Genomic DNA, 17,191 nt, shown 5'->3' on the forward strand with positions numbered 1-17,191 from the left:
CCATATTATCTTTTTCTTTCCCAGAGTCCAAAACTTCACATGGCCTCTAATAATGCCTGTCGGCACTTTCGGCGTTTTTCAAAGTATTATTTTCAAAGCCGATCTTGCTTTACGGATTTCACGGAGCTATTTTTTCAAAAGTATCCCGAGAATCTCGCAATTTTCCTATGGTTAATTTGAAATTTACCGGTTCTACCTATTCATTGTATTTGTGTATAAATGTGTTACTAACGAAATTTTCCTTTGCAGAAGACATCCAGTTTACTCCATACTTAGTGATGCGATATCTACTTATTTTTCTTATCAGTGAGCACTCAATATGCCTGAGAAGCAAGACTATCTCTGATCATCCATTCAGGAAGCAAGACTATCCCTGATCATGTTTCCGCTACATTAGGGAACTGTGAAGGTGACCTTATGCTCCAATCTCCTGAGGTCTTTCTAGACTAGGAGAAATGAGAGCTTGTTGTTTGCTCCCACCAGCTTCCTTCCTTGATTGCTTACCTTACCTTGCAATCAATATCACAATCTTTTTGCATTTTTTCTCTTTTTATAACTCTCTGTTCATAAGAGATTTTATTTCTTTAGAATGAACATCTGAAGAATGAATCCATGCAGTGATCCTAACTCTGAGAGTTATTTGTTTTTGACAGAGAAGAGAATTGTGATTTTTGCTCTTGCAGGATATAACTAGACCATCAAGCGCTACATTATATTTACTAGGCTGATATGAGCTTGAATGATACTTGAGAAAAGTTTCTCCCACCTAAGGATGTAAGCAATACTTGTGTTATTTTATGCTTATATACCTATTTGATATTTTATCTTGAAAGGTAACCAAATGGGGAGATAAGTCCGTTCCAAAAGAATGGCTTGTATGTATCCATGAATTATTAATGCAAATTTTACAGATTGCAAGTTGGATACATTGATAATACACTGCACAGATTAAAGTCCCATAAGAACAAAATATGGGTATAGCAGTGATCAATATGATGCACGCCTATTGCGTAGCAAATGATATGGATTGAAGTCCCGAAAGGACAATCCTTTGACATGTCAATATTGATATTATACACGCCTAATGCGTAGCAAATTATATGGGTTAAAGTCCCAGAAATTAATTGACATGTATGTATTAATCTGTGGCATGCCTGCAGCATGACAGATATATGGGTTCTAAATGTTCCAACTCTCTAAATAGAGATTATCCATGCCCTACTGTAAAATAACGCTCCATTGGAGGTTATAATCCACATTCTCACATAATAAAAGCCCCCTGAAGTGGCTTGGGTACCCAAAAGCAAAGAAATGCTTATAATTGATGCATGCGCATGCACATGAGAATGGTGGAATCATGAATGACAATTTTTGATCATGAATTGATGAATGACAATTTTTGGTTTTGGAGTAGCTACTCAAATCATCAATGGGCTGTGTTGATTGGAACCACGTTCAATTATTAAATGTCGACAATATCATTGGCCAAAATGGAACGAGGTAATTCCATTATAAATGAGAATGAACGTGAAAGAACAAACCCACAATACGAACCCCAAAATTTGTTAATACTGAAAGTTATACTTGGGTGTTCGGAATAAAAGGGAATATACCTACTTTGTATGACACACTGTTTCTGGCAGAAACAAGGAATGTTGGGTTTTCTCCATATTTACAGATTCAATTGTGCCCCCCTTATTACACAATTACGGAGACCAACATATTATCTTTAAGGGTTATTAATGCACAGAGCATATCGCCAGAAGCGATTTTCTAAAGATGTATAAATAGCTGAGTAAAAGCTATATAATGTGTCATAAAGTTTAATCCCTTTTAACCAAAATCCGTTGAGAGGATTGATATTGCATAGAGCAAGTCCCTAAAGGACATGTGCTTGAAGCACAAAATTTGTACTCAATATTAATATGCATAAATTACCTCAGTGAGTACATTGATTATAATGTGATTGCAACACATTAAAGCTTCTACAGAATTCATGAAATATTTGTCTCGATCGAGCATTATGCCAACGAGATTCTTGCTTATACTAAGAAAGTATTGAAGTATTTTTATAAGGATTATCCGTTGGATACTTTAATGATTTTCCGGAAGTATATTGGACCGGACATCATATTTTCCAAATAGGGCTCAACTCCATCACCATCATTTTGGGATGATGTGAGGTATATTTGATGCTATCTAAGCATAACACCATATACGGGCATATTTTTTAGTGAACTTATAAATGGCCCAAGTGTTCTAAGATATGCGGACTCAGGAAATCTCTATGGTTGCTTACTGGAAAAAGCTAGTCATGAAGTTTTCAGGGGGAGATATTCATCAGGGGGAGCATGGTATTAATAAAGACCTTCATACACTATTGACTCACAGCAGCAGTGTCAACTATGATATTCAGACAGATGATCAACAGTATGGCTTACAGATATTTTGCCAAGCATCAGGGGGAGCGTGCTGTCAATACAGACCCTTACACACTATACTCTTTTTCCTTCGTCCAGGTTTTTATCCCACTGGGTTTTTCCTGGCAAGGTTTTAACGAGGCAGTGTCGCACGCGCGTCAATATACACAGAATTTTGTGTTACACGTGATTATGTACTCTTTTTCCCTTCGACCAGTTTTTGTCCCACTGGGTTTTTACTGGCAAGGTTTTTAACGAGGCATATTCCATATCATTTGTGGTCTCCAAGGGGGAGTGTTGTAAAAGTTTGAAGGTGGAGCCCACAGAGGAAGTTTCCTTGCATCTTCCAGGAACTTTCCCTTCCCTGTATTTATCAATTCAGGAAGTTTCCTTGCATCTTCCAGGAACTTTCCTTTCCTGTATTTATCAATTCAGGAAGTTTCCTTGCATCTTCCAGGAACCTTCCCTTCCCTGTATTTTGCCTAAACATTAGCCTATAAATAGGCATACCAATTGTAAAGGGGAGTGTGACCAACGGAGAAAAGAAAGAAAGGGGAGAAGAGAAAAGAGAGGAGAAAAGAAGAAAGGAAAAAGAGAAGAGGAAAGAAGAGGAAAAAGAGGAGGAAAGATAGAAGAGGAAAGAGAGAGAAAATTCAGTGAGCCTCACATATTGTAAACTCTAAAGTTGTAGCCCTATTATTTTATATAGTGAAAAAGTTACTGCTGCTACTCTCCGAGGACGTAGGCATAGCCGAACCTCGTAAATGTTGTGTCTCATCTACTTTACGTGCAGCTCAATATTCATACATATTCCAGGTTATTTTTATAACAGTATTGTATTTGTTGGTACCCTTTGTATAATGAGAAGTTTCCAAACATTTTTTTTCTTCTTTTCAGTTATTGCAACTTGCCAGTTTCTTTCTATTGTGATAGCTAAAACTTGTTATCATAGAACGAATGTTGGGAGCCTAGGAGATATGCGTGGTAATTTTCTTCTCCATAAGGAAAAAAAACAGAAGAGAACAATAAATTTGAAATGACATGACACAATACGAAGTTTCTCTTTGTTTTAAAAAAGAAAAAAAAAAGACGGGGCACCCGCTCGCTTGGTTTATTTAAACTGAAAATGAAAAGAATCATCAAATTAAAGAGCTAATGAGATTTTACGAAATAACCTTCCATAAAAATAAAAATTATGAAATGAGGGACACTTAATTTGGGTAGGAAGTTTCAGCTTCTCTGGGGTTGAAGCCTCATTAGTGGTAAGAATGCACCATGACACTTTAAATAGAGCAGAAAGAAAGGAATTTGGCACATCATCACTTTAATCAACGCAGATAATAATAAAGAGGAAATTTCCAATCAACAATTAACAAAGGAATTAAGCAAACAGCTCAATACGAAGGGGAAGTGGCCAACCCAGATATTTTAATAAGTAAATAATGTCTCCCATAACAGTAATATTTGTCCTTAACTAATACATACATATATACCTTCCATAACTCATGGCAGCAAAGCTCAATTTTTTCATATAGGAGAAAATTCATAAATATAAACTCTCTTCTGGGTAAAAAGGAATAACCAAAATAATCCATGCATTGCTGCCACTGCACTAGTAATAGAAGCTTAGTAGATTGCCAACTTTAAACCAACTGGATTAGCTCTTCTCCCAAAACCATAACATCTGTCAGAAGAAAAATAAAAATGTAGTTAGATTACAAGTAATTGCAAGATGAAAAAACCATAAAGTTGATGGATGTAAGCAAAACTAAAAGTATCAACCTGTCCGGTGGCATTTCTATTTCTGCGGCTTCTTCCAAAAGACTCCAATCTTCTTTAGCATGTTCCCATTTTTCTTCTTCAGTAAATCATCATCCATATCTTCAGAGTAAGGTGAGCCAAACTTCCCAGTAACATGATTAAAGCTGCTGTCCAAAGATGCAGTTCTGTCCATGAGCTTGCCATTATTTCCGGCTGAAAGCATGGCTGCAGCTGCTTCAGCAGCCTTCCTCCACTGGTCGGACTGCACTTTTAGCCTTCTCAGTTCTGCCTCCATTTCTGCATTGGCGGCTTGAGCTGCCTCCAGCTGTTCAGCCACCCTTGCTACCCTCTTGTTGCTCTTATCTGCCTCCTCCATCACAATCCCAAGCTTCGTGAGAGCCTCTCGCTCCGCACACCTTGCTGCCTCTACTTCAGCCACTACCTCATTGTTTACTTTACTCTTGTCCATTTGGATTTTGTTGATTTCCAATCTCAGCATGTCATTCTCTTCAGATATACTCTGTAGTTCTGTTTCCTTATCCATTAAATGAGCCTTCAAATCTGCAACATGCCCTTTCAGTTCTTTCAATTCCTTTTCCAGTTCATACTCTCTCTGGCATGACAGGCTCTTCACAAGTTTGGAATTCAGCCCCTCATTTTCCTCTGAAATGCATTGCAGTTCAGTTTCCTTATCCATCAGGTGTGCCTTCAACTCTTCAATTTCAGCTTTGGTTTTCTTCAGTTCTGCCTCCAGTTCCCCCTCTCTCTGACTAGATGTAAATTTTATCTGTTCCACCAGTTCATTAGCACTTCTTAGCTGCACTGTGCTCTGAGTTTGTTCTTCATGGTATTTGGTCTCAGCGGTTTCAAGAGTAGATCTTAGCCGTTTTACTTCAGACTTCAAGGTGTGAAGCTCTGCCTCAGTCTGGTTTGATTCCCCAGTCTCTCGCTTTTCTCCAAATTCCTGCTGAGGGTCATGTTCACCAGTCTGATTTTGCGAAACATTGCCGCTTGCAATAATTAGGTCAGCCTTGAGTTTGCTAACAAGTTCTTCTAGTAAATTTATATGCGCCTTTGACTGATCTAACTCTGAAGCAATGGAGTTGTAAGCTTCTGTTGATTTCATGCCATCTAACCTGAGTGCCTCCACTGTTGTTCTTGCAGATTCCAACTGCAGTAGGGTTTCACCAACCAGTGCTTGTGCGTGAGCTTCTGATTCCTTACTGTCCTTTAATTGGTTCTTCATGTTCTCCAAAAGAGAAAGTGTTTCTGCCAAGTTTCCTTTCAAGCTTTGGAGCTCGGCATTTGCTGATTCTGCATGCTTTGTCTGCTCAGCCTCGGATGCAGCTAGCGATTCAAGCTGCACCTTAAGACTCTCAATCTCACCAATGGCAGATGCCAAGGCAGTTGAGTCAACTGAGTGCTGCTTCCGCACAGCCTCAAGCTCGACCTGCCATGCTCGATCTTTTTCTTGTGATATCTTGTGAAGCTTGATAACACGAGCTTCCTCAGAAAGAGAAAGCTCCGGAAGCTGCAGCTGGGATTCTTCGAGCTTTGAAGACAAGGACAGTAATTGCTTCTTGGACTCCTCAGCATCTTGCTGAGCTTTTTCCTTGCATGATTCAGAAGATTGCAACTGGTCCTTTGCCTTTTTCAGATCTTCCTGGAGCTGAGAAATCTGAGATTCCAATTCAGATATTCTACTAGAGCCCTTCTTCTGGGTCAAAAATATAGATGAATTTTTAGAACCTTTTCTACATCACATAACAAGTATACAACGTATGCAATACAAACATTTTTACTAGCAAATCTCACAGCTGTGACACATGAGGAAAAGGTACCCAAGTAAGGATGGCATTTGAGCAAAGACAAGATGAAGAAAGACCTTTTATAACATGATGAAGAACTGAGCTAACAAAAACCATGAATATGTTTTAATTGTAAAGGAAGAATAACTGAAGAAACATATTAAATGTTACATGTACTGTAATGGGCCTGCATTTATAGATTAGGCAGAACAGGGTTTTCTCTTCAGAAATGAGAAGCTTCTCTGCCGCCTCTACATCCAAAATGTTCCTTCCATATCATCATAATTTATGTTGGCGTATGACACTAAAAATTAATAAAGAAGAAACAAAGGCCTCCAGCTTCAATATTTTTAAACAGAAAGGAAAAAAGTTAAAGAAAAATATGATGCCTAAAAATATGTTGCCATTTCTCACAAAGTTATAAGAAAGAGAAAAAAATCCAACCAGAAAGCAAACTCATATAATTATGTCTATTCAAAATCCAAACAGGTTCTCTTGCAACTAAAGCATTTATGAAGCTTCTAGCACATATAAAGTATAAAACCCCGGGTTTAGACTATCCTTACAGTACACTCTTGTGGTTATACAGCATTCTATATATTGTGAAACAGAAGGATCCATGGAATCCGTTCAAAAGTACCTCAGGCAATGGACTTCTGGGTGATCTCCGCTCATTCACTTTTGGGCTTTTGTCTTTAGATATTCTTCTAGCTTGACTTGAAGTAGATGCAGAATCAGTCTCCAATGCAGTTGGCCTGAGTTGGCGAGCAACTCGAGGGGAGACCCTTTGAGGTGGAGAGACCCTTTGAGGCACTTCAGAGGAGCCACTCCTGATAGAAAATTAATAAATGAATCAAATGAAGATCAGGTCAACTATCACAAGGTTCTGGGAATTCGAAAGGAATTCAAAATAGTATCTCTCAGATCGATGAACTTGTGCTTTATTTCATGAAAAACACAGGTTATGTACATTGCAAGATTTCATCCTAGAATACAGACATTTGACTTATATCCTACAGTGGCTGGTGGATAAATGGACTAGCCCATTGTGCAAACCTTGGCAACATATTTAGAACTTAGGAGCAAGTCTCTACCAAAATATTTAATGGAGGATAAAATAATAAAATGAGTAAGGTTGATACAATATGAAGAGGGATGCCATATTTACTGGAAAGAAACAACTTTCCCAGTATGGAACGTTTTGGGGGGTACTGTTTGCCGATTTGCAGTATAACTAAGATCCATATTCCGTGCAACTAATATAATTCCACTTGATATGAACAGTTTGGTTGCTTAAAACAATTTACCAAGATTTACAATATTCATATCATAAAACAATTTTATCCAGTTTTTATCCACTCTCAAACAAATGACCTAAAAAAATTCGAACTTTCGAGAATCATAATTGTTGCAAGTCCACAATTCCAATCAGCTGCAGTAATGGAAAGATCCCACACAAACATAAGTAGTATACGCACTGACACAAAGAAAACCACCAGGAAAACGTTTCCAGCAATGACCTTTAGTAATAAAAAGATTCCACATAATAAACACAGGCCAACACAGAAAATTACAAACAAATGCAACACAGTGATATAATCCCTCTCTTTTGTAAGCTAAGTTGTAAATAATGATGCTGATACCAACTAATGATAAAATTCCTTTGCCATATAATCAAATTGCCAAACCAATAAGTCCTCAATCTAATGTGCTCGTGAGATTATGCAACTAAAGTCACTTAATTGGTTCATGGGGTCCGCTACGTTCCTTTGATAGCTGCCAAGAGGCCCCGGCTTAACCTCAAAGGCAGAGGAGACGACAAGTTGCTAAATCTTTATTTTGATGCTGATATGATCGATAGATATTGCTACCAAGGCCCTTACCACAAAACCAGTCCACTACTATCAGCAGTCGAAGTGCCACAAATAGATTGGTAAACGGAAATGGAATACATGATACAAGTATGATGTTCCACAGAAATAGGACAAACTCAAAACCAGATGTAAAGAGTTGAGTTTATAAAAATTAAAGGAGAGGCTCCTCGCAATAAAGAAATATAAATGCATGCAAAAGAGCTAACAACAACGTCAATTTCTCGCAGCATCAGTGGGCACTTCTGGAAATGTATCCTTCACCATTATTAGTTTCATTAGATTATACAGCAATAATGAAAAGTACACAGCATTACCTGTTGCCTCAAAAAACAAAACAACCCCTCATACGAACAAGCTCCTCGGAGGAGAAGATACCAATCATAAAAGAGAGCAAGTGAAGTTACCTTGCTTTTGGGGTCTGCATATTCAACTGCCCTTTTCTAGGAACAAAGGTGAGAATGAGATTGAACTAATTTAAGCTTCACTACTTGAGTGCCTGCGACCCACAAGACCTGAAACAGTTGAGATAAAATCACAAGGGTATCCAATGTTTTAATGTAAAAGAAATAAATGGGTTTCATGAAGGACATGTGCTCCTTATCATCACAAAGGAACCATTATGGCAAAGATGTGCCAAACATAAATTCAACGTTCCAAACCAAAAGATCAAAAATAGTATCTCAACAAAACAATTTAATGCTTGATACCACAGCCCCACGGGGTCTAACCATGATTAAGACCCATCATTGTAATCACAGCTAGCCGACCAAATTACACAAATACCCCTTTCCTAACAAGGAACATAGTCAGCTAATTTCGCTCCCAAACGAGGGCAGTTTCGTATTAAGGAGAAAAAGTTCCCTCCACCAGTTCCGCCGTGAAATGAGGGCACTAGTTTAAAAATGGAAGAACACAAAATGGTTTTCTCAAAACTGCTCAAAGCTTTTTGGTAATGTATTATGTGAGTTGAAACCCCCCACTAATTCTTGATTTTCGAAGAAAATACTATTTTCTCGGAAGGGTATCATTATTTTCCCTAGAAACAAACAAATAGAAACAGATCTGGAGACAGCATAAACCCAAAAGAGATAAAATAAAATAAACCATGGAATCAGAATCTGCAGAATAAAGCAGGTAATGTAGCTGAAGAAATTGAATCAACGGCCTCTTTGGAAGAGGGAAAGGGAAAGTAGATTGTATGGAACAACTTTGTGAGATTCGATTTTGCTTTTCAAAGTCTGCAAAAGACAAAAAGCCTGCAAATGCTGAAGCTCTTCAGCCAGAAAAGAAGAGCTGCATTGTATTGTATCACTTAGCAGAGGAGCTTCTTTTTATATACTCAGATTTCAGCCAAAAAGAAGTTCAAAAGAAACATCATTATCCTTGAGACTACAAAAAAAAAAAGTTTTGAAAAAACTGTAAAAGATGAAAATAAACCAAAAACGGAACTAACCCTGTTTGGTTGCCAAGAAAATGTAGGAAAAGAAAAGAAAAAGAAAACCCATTGGGACATCAGAAGCAAAATGCTTGAAAATGCATGGTAATGGGATAGTTCTGTTCTGTTTCCTCTGTATCCCCACATTTTCGCAGCAGACAACCAAGAGCAGAATATTTGGGAAAGTTCACAGAAAATTACAAAATAAAAACAAAAAACAAAAAAATGGAGACATAAAGAGAAATGGGTCAACCTTACTTGGTGAGCTTGTGGGAGATAATGAAGTATATTGTAAATGCAAGAAGCAGAATATGAGGACTGTCCTTCTTCTAAGTTTTGTTGTTGCCGTTTTCGAGGCGCTCTCTGCAGTCTCTGTATATGAGAAAGGCTTTGCTTTGTTTGTTCAGGCTTCAGACTTTTGGAGAGTGGAGGAGTGGACTGTTGGAGGTGGAGCGGAGAGGCATGTACGCAGAAAAAACAGGGGAGGACTATTTGTCGTATATTGAGAAAGGATCATAAAACTGAATTTAATTCGACTTTTACGTCCGAATTGGATATATTATTATTATCCGTCTCCTCACCTCACCTCAGTTTTTTTTTTCAAATTTCAATGACAAGCCGAGAAATTGAAGAAAAAAAGAGAGCAGGTGAAGGAAAAATATAAAACATATATACAATTAAAAACTATTTTTTTTTCAAATTTTATAGCTCGACTTTATGCAATTTTACAATTTTACAAGTTTTCATATTTGATTTGGACTTGTTTTGAACTGCTTCTCTACCCAGCATTTCTGCTTATAAGTTTTTTTAGTAAAAGCGCTTTTATTATAAAGACGTTGAAATTTTATGAAAAAATCGAAATACTCCCTAAAAAAATACTTGGAAGAGCTTCCTAAAGAAGCACATGATAGGTGCTTCTCTATAAAGCACTTCTATGACACATAAGCACTTCTAAACTTTTCTACCAAAAATTGTCAGAAACGCTTTTGATTGTACGCTCTTTTTGTTGTATTCTTATTTTTGGGCTCTAATTGTATTTAGGGTGGGGCCACTAGACTATGTGTGTTGTTTTATTTTTAGTTTTTTTGTTATTGTGGTGACCTGGGTGTGCGAACTTTGTTCTAGACTTGATTTGAATTTCGATGTTCTTTCCCAGTTGTGTTACAGTTCTATTGTGCCATTGGTTTGTGCTTTATACACTTGCCTATTTGGCGTTTTAATGAAATGAGATATCAATTCGAAAAGAAAAAAATGCACTCCCGAACAGAAAAGTGGGGCTACATACTGCATTTTGCCAAGAAATATTTTCTAAATCAAGTATGGAAATTGGGTACCATGTGAAATAAAGAATTGAATTGGTCATTTTCTATTTCTTTTTTTATATTTAAAATGTACTCTTTTTATTTATTTATTTTAAATTTGGGGTTGGCAATGTGACTTTTTCCTGGCATGATAATTGGCGCCGAGAGGGGCCTTGGGCTCTCCTGGTGTGGCCTAACAAGAAAGAAGGGTCAGGTTCTTGGTTGGTCTTGGGCTTCCTTATGGGTTGTTGGGCCTTTCAGCCTAGTGATTGTATTTTCTTTTTGGGGCTTATTGACCTTTTTATTACTTGGCCACCCAGATCCAATTTAATCCGACATGGTTTAAGATCCGATCCAATTAATTTTGAACTATTGGTTAGATAATTAATGATACGAAAAAGTATCAATTCTTGTCAAAATTAATGCAATCAAACATTTTAATAGATGGCAATGGCACCATAGTGGAAAAGTGAGCCAAATTCTCTCATTTCTTTCCTTCCAAAGTAGATCTAAAATTGATTCACATAAGAGATAATCTTGAAGCAACGAAATATATTACTCTCCCATCCCCCCACTCCCTAGAATGAAAAAAAAAATAAAAATCATTTTAATGGATGCAAAAATTTAGGGTTAATGGTTTTATTAGTTCCTGAATTTTGACTCGATTTGCATTTGAGTACCTCAATTTTTAAAATGGCTCCCGTGGTCCTCTAATTTTAGTTTTGTTTGAAAAAATGGTTATACTGTCAATTTTGTTAACTTTTTCTGTTAAATGCAGAGGCAAAATGATATTTTTATATTAAAACAAAAAAAATGAATGAAAAATCATATTTTTAAAATAACAATAAAAGAAAATCAAATAAAAAAAATTTTTTTAAAAAAATTTTGGGGAGTAGAAATCGGGATATAGAGGGAGAGAGAGAGTTTAATTTTAATTTTTTAATTCATATTTTAATAATTTTTGATATAAAAATACCATTTTGCCTCTGTATTTAACAGAAAAGTTAACAAAATTGACAGCAGAACTATTTGTCTTAATTAAACTAAAATTAAAGGACTAGAGAAACCATTTTAAAAATTAAGATACTCAAATATAAATCGAGTCTAAATTCAGAGATTAATAATAACCCATAAATTTACAGATAAGTTTGACCAAAAAGTCAGAGAACTTTTATCGCGTAGCACCGACTAACTTGGTAGTTTCTTTATAGGTTTTTATTTTATTTTTATGAAAACTTTCTAGGTACTTTCGGCTTTGCATATTCCAGATGTCATTCAAGAACGGCTATAACGTTCCTTCTTTTGGGCCCCTTCCCCTTCTCTCTTGCATATTCCAATTTCCAAGTCTTTTAACTTTTTAATATTCTAGGTTCATAATCGTATGGCATTCATACCTTCTCCCTCCTTTCCAGCCACTTGCTGTGTACTTTTTTTTTTTTTTGGGGGCCAGAAGAACTTGCTGTGTAAGTTAAGTGCACAAGTTGGCATCACTCTGACATGTGAAAAACAACCCTCCACATTTTTCAGCCCAAAATTATTTTTATTAATTATTTAGAATCCGTTTGATAATCATTTTGATTTTAATTTTTAGTTTTTATTTTTTGTGATAGTGTATAGAAAAAAATAAGAGTGAGAATGAAAATGAGGATATAAGATTCAGAGAGAGGATGAATAACATAAGTGAAAATAAAATCTTAAAATGTGCTGGCTTTATCTTCAATCGACATGCAGGTAATGATGCATATCTTGTGCTGGGATCCACTAGTCTCTATCACACTAGTATTTGGGGGATATTGGGAGCTTGCCATTTGGGGAGCTCGCCTTTTCTTTGGGTAGGTGTTTACACTTGAGGTTAAGATATTTTGGATATTTTAATGGTTATCAATAATTTTTTGTTTTATATGTGGTATTGAGAGAGGGTGATTTGATCACATGACCTTAAATGTAAGAGTAACTGCTCATAATCATTTAAGCTTCAAATTCTTAATAATATCATAAATTTTGTTGTAATTAACTTGATATTGTTCACGGTAAATTGGGTCAATTTTAAAGATGTTTTATTATATTGTCACAAAGAATCACACCTTTAGGATCTATGATTTGAAAGTGATTAACTAAATTAGAGGGAAAGTAGAAATGAGCAGTGAATCATGATTTAGAAGTAAGAAGCGTGTGATTTCATAATAAGATAGGATAAGAGGCAGATAGACATTTTGAGTTTCGCAATTGGAGATGTAGGATTTAAAAGAGATGGGACAGAGGAGAGAGAGGGTTTTCAAGTTATGCCGTGTTTTCAAAATTGTAATTAACTCATCATATCATAGAACATTGCTTTTTGAAGAGTAAAAATCTAGTGGCCTTGGTACTTTTGAAAACCCAATCCAATCTCTACATGTCTGAAATTCATGCAAAATTCTATAATGAGGATGTCATATGTGGACCCTTTAAATGAATCATGTGGCCAGGGGCGGAGTTAGAATTGTAAAGTTGGGAGGGCCGAAATAGAAAATACAAATATATAAAACACCTAAGTATTCAATAATTACATGTTTAGAGCTAAATATTTCTAGTTGACTCATGTCTAATTTGTTTTAGAGGAAATTTTAACTTAAATTATAAGTTGTTTATTACAAATTCTATATATTATATATAATATAATAAAAGAAGGATAAAAGTATAGGGGAGCCAGGGCCACTCCAAGTCTAGAAATAGCTCCGTCACTGCATGTAGCTAATATAAAAATCTACATCTATAGTTCATGTATAACATCCTCATCATAAAACGACTCGTAAATTCATATATAATGATATGAAACCAATCCCAATCTTGACCCACGAAGTTCGGGCTCACCTGGACAGACAACCACTAGTTCCATAATCTATAGAATATTTTATTAAGAAGCAAACTTTGAGCTTCATGCACACATGAAATGCTTAAAATATCTTCCGTCTTTATATGATTACATAAAAGTCATTATTATGTATTTTGAAATTCTTCTTTTTTGGCTGAATTAAATTGGAAGTCATTGTCAACAGCAGAAAACCCAATTGAATAAACAAATTACAAATCAATATCTTCACATAGTAACCATATCTTGCCTGTCTACCCACATAGTCAACACATTAGTTCCTCAATTGCACGTAATGATTTTCCCATTTTGCCCCCAATGCGCACTTTTAAGTAACAAGACAAATTCAAAACATATGGCCAGTTATGTCAGATAAACTTATCTCATTTCTCATAGCGCGTGGTAGTCTGTGATTGGCAGGGACAGTAATTATGGCAATTTCTTACAGCGCGTGGTAGTCTGTGATTGACGGAGAACACCAAACACTGCTATCTCTGTTTCACATAATTTTTTTTTCTACATTTTTCACTCTCGAAACAACCAAAACCTCCATTATAAAATAACACCCACATCTCACTCAACCCCTAATCAAAACTCCAACTTTAAGTTATCAGAACAGCAGCAACAGCAGAAAGCAGAAAGCAGAAAGCAGAAAGCAGAGGAAGAAGAAGAAGCAAATCTTCAAATCTTCCAAGAAAAACAACAACCCGGAAAAGAAAAAAAGAAACCAAGATCATGAGGTTCAGCAACCACTTGATTGGGCTACTAAATTTCGCTACTTTCCTCCTCTCAATCCCAATCCTTGGAGGGGGCATATGGCTGAGCAGCAGAGCCAACAACACAGACTGCCTCAAGTTCCTCCAATGGCCGCTCATCATCATCGGGGTCTCGATCATGGTGGTTTCCCTAGCTGGGTTTGCAGGAGCCTGCTACAGGAACACTTTCCTCATGTGGGTTTACCTGTTCGTCATGTTCTTCATCATAGCAGCTCTGATTGGCTTCATCATCTTCGCATATGCTGTCACAGACAAAGGATCAGGCAGGCCTGTGACGAACAGGGCATATGTGGAATATTATCTGGGGGACTATTCCGGCTGGCTGGAGGAGCATGTAGCTAAGGACAGCAACTGGAGAAAGATTGCCTCTTGTGTTAGAGACTCCAAGGTTTGCCAGAAGATGGGGAGGACTGTGAGTGGTGTGCCCCAGACTGCTGACATGTTTTACAACAGAAAGCTCAGCTCTGTTCAGGTATGTACTTACATTTGTTTTCATGTTTGTTTCATTTTATTTACAGCCATGGATTTTTTTTTTCTTTCTGAACAATAAGGAAAAAAAAAAAGAAGCTTGAAAAGAAGAATTGGGTTTCATTAGGAATTTTATTTTGGGTTGTGTTCATATAGCGCAACTTAATCTGATCACTTTAGTGCTTGGGTTTTGAATTGGGAATTTTTTGTTATGTTCTGATTTTTGTGGTTTAGATTTTAGAGGGGCCGGGAAGAACCCGGCATCCGAGTTCACCCAATTTTCATGAATTAGAGTAGTTTAGAATATTGCCATTAAAAAAAAGTCGAAGAAGATTAATTTTTGATTTAGTGGTAGATCCAGTTTAAGTTTTGTTAGATTTTTCATATTTGCTTAGGAAGGTTATGGCACATGGGTACAGCCAATATGACAAGCATGGGTGGGGTTTGAGGTAGGAGCCCCCCTTAATATGTGGTTCTTGCACCAATGGGAAAATTGCCTCTTGTTGGCCCTCTTTTGTTTTATTTATGTTTTTCTTAATAATGACGGAAAACCCCACCAACATAGAACCAAAATACTCCCACTTGTACACTGTCCTTATCTAATTATTTTATAAAAAAAATTAAAACGGGGGTTCGAACGTGAGACCACTGGTGTTTAGTAACTCATTGTCCGCCCAACTTTGTAGGCCTATATAATCATCTTAGATTAATTTGTTTGCTCAATTAAGAAATGTAATCCCTTGATAAACACTCATGAACCTTTTTCTATTTTCTCCCAATATTTTCATAATTTGTCATCAATATACATGTTAACAGTCATCGTATCACCCTTTACAATTATTTAGCCTTAGGTTGTTTGTCTTTAGATCAAAATCTTTTGAATAAATATTTTTTCAGAAAGAATGTTGTCTTTTGGGAGCATTGGATTGGATGGTGGCCTTTTCTGCTTTATCGTAACAGAATTTCTTTTAGGTGGTATATCCCTTTCTCATTTTTGTCTGCTTTCCCTGTTAGAGATAGGAAGAAATAATCATTACAGGCTTGGAACAAACTTGGAATTCTTGCCCAAATCTTTTTTGGGTTCATTTTCTTATGTGTATTTTTCTTTGTCGACAAGTCTACATTATTGCTGTAAAGAACGTCAAGTCCAAATTATAGGTGCAAAGAATTCAGTTTTCCAGATATTGATGCATGGCCTAACCCATGTTCCATGCTTTCTTCACATGTTGGACCATCCATTTTAAAATCACTTGGGAAAGAAGGAACAAATTTTCTATGAATAAATAAGTACAACTTTTAACTCATTATTATATATTATTTGCCAAAAATAATATAGTTCCACAAAACAATATTCGCAATATAAATTATTCAAAAAAGGGCATTGGAAGCCTATAACTTTAGTTGGTGATGATCAGCCTCAAGTTGAATTTTGTATGTAAATTCATGCTTTGAAAGGTCATATATGTAACTCGAAGGTGGTGTAATTTTTTTTTTTTTTTTTTTGTGTGTGGCCGAAGTTAGGAAGAGGGAGAGGGAATTTCTTTCACACACACACTACCAAGGTGTTATGAGAGTTTGAACTTGGGACCACTAGTATGCAAGTTATGACCCTTTTTCACTGAGCTAGATCCTGTTGCCAAGGTGGTGTAATTAATCAATAGGGTTAATTAAGTGAAAAATTCTTTTGTTTTCAACATTTCAAGCTTTTTGGTCAGTATTTTCTTGTTTCTTTTCTTATATAATTCATGCTTATCCTTTGTTGCTCCAAAAGCTAGGGTACCATTTATGCTTACCAGATAGCATTTTTATCAGGAAGCAGGTTCTGCAATTTCTATAGATTGACAGAACTGAGGGAAAGGGGGGGCCTTAACTTGCCCACAAAGGGCAATGTATTTGTATTGATATGATGACTAAAATACCAATGTTGTTTTCCCATTTGGTCCACAGTCTGGCTGCTGCAAGCCCCCTACAGAATGTGGCTATACTTATGTGAATGAGACGACTTGGGAAACTGGAGGAGGTATGATGGGGACCAATCCTGACTGCGCACTGTGGAACAACGACCAACGGCAACTATGCTATTCCTGTAACTCTTGCAAAGCTGGTGTTCTGGCCAGCCTTAAGAAGAGCTGGAGGAAGGTCTCCGTGATCAACATTGTTGTATTAATCATCCTAGTTATCTTCTATGTGATTGGCTGTGCAGCATTCCGAAACAATCGTCGGATTGACAACGATGAACCCTATGGGGAGGCTCGGATGACAAAATCACAACCTAGTGCCTTCCAACTCTAGTTATAATGGTAGAGAATCTGATACTCGGAAACTAAACTGTGTGAAACATGTATCTTAAAGGTTTTTCGGGATTGCACTAGGGCTTATTTGTATTAGACAAGTGAACATCATGACTTTGGCTTGATTTTTCATAAGTTGGCTGTATATGTGAATTATCGGCACTTTATTTTCTCTGTATTAATCATCTATCTACTTGAGAGAAAAAACA

General features: G+C 36.5%; 2 protein-coding genes across 4 annotated transcripts; one reads left to right on the forward strand and one right to left on the reverse strand.

Moving 5' to 3' along the window:
- LOC18774298 (interactor of constitutive active ROPs 3) lies at positions 3,802 to 9,923 on the reverse strand. Of its 3 annotated transcripts, none has more exons than XM_007204915.2 (5): positions 9,552 to 9,923; positions 8,268 to 8,375; positions 6,630 to 6,819; positions 4,203 to 5,898; positions 3,802 to 4,104 (listed from the first exon to the last, which is right to left on the reverse strand). In XM_007204915.2, exons 2-4 carry the CDS (start codon positions 8,285 to 8,287, stop codon positions 4,219 to 4,221), a joined length of 1,890 nt encoding a protein of 629 aa, XP_007204977.1. In that variant the 5' UTR covers positions 8,288 to 8,375; positions 9,552 to 9,923; the 3' UTR covers positions 3,802 to 4,104; positions 4,203 to 4,218. The 3 variants fall into 3 exon arrangements, with proteins under 3 accessions (XP_007204977.1, XP_020421937.1, XP_020421938.1); XM_020566348.1 differs by having other exon boundaries at positions 9,557 to 9,782; XM_020566349.1 differs by lacking the exon at positions 9,552 to 9,923 and adding an exon at positions 8,592 to 9,460.
- LOC18771978 (tetraspanin-3) lies at positions 13,820 to 17,164 on the forward strand. Its single transcript, XM_007205614.2, has 2 exons — positions 13,820 to 14,695; positions 16,639 to 17,164. Exons 1-2 carry the CDS (start codon positions 14,183 to 14,185, stop codon positions 16,981 to 16,983), a joined length of 858 nt encoding a protein of 285 aa, XP_007205676.1. The 5' UTR covers positions 13,820 to 14,182; the 3' UTR covers positions 16,984 to 17,164.

The sequence above is a fragment of the Prunus persica genome, chromosome G6 (genome assembly GCF_000346465.2).
Source record: "Prunus persica cultivar Lovell chromosome G6, Prunus_persica_NCBIv2, whole genome shotgun sequence".
Taxonomy (NCBI): Eukaryota; Viridiplantae; Streptophyta; class Magnoliopsida; order Rosales; family Rosaceae; genus Prunus; species Prunus persica.

Coding starts and splice junctions, on each gene's coding strand:
- LOC18771978 (XM_007205614.2), top strand. CDS start 14,183: ATGAGGTTCAGCAACCACTTGATTGGGCTACTAAATTTCGCTACTTTC. Junction 14,696..16,638: donor GAAAGCTCAGCTCTGTTCAG/GTATGTACTTAC, acceptor TTTGGTCCACAG/TCTGGCTGCTGCAAGCCCCC.
- LOC18774298 (XM_007204915.2), bottom strand. CDS start 8,287: ATGCAGACCCCAAAAGCAAG. Junction 6,820..8,267: donor ATGCAGACCCCAAAAGCAAG/GTAACTTCACTT, acceptor ATTTTCTATCAG/GAGTGGCTCCTCTGAAGTGC. Junction 5,899..6,629: donor CCAGAAGTCCATTGCCTGAG/GTACTTTTGAAC, acceptor TTTTTGACCCAG/AAGAAGGGCTCTAGTAGAAT.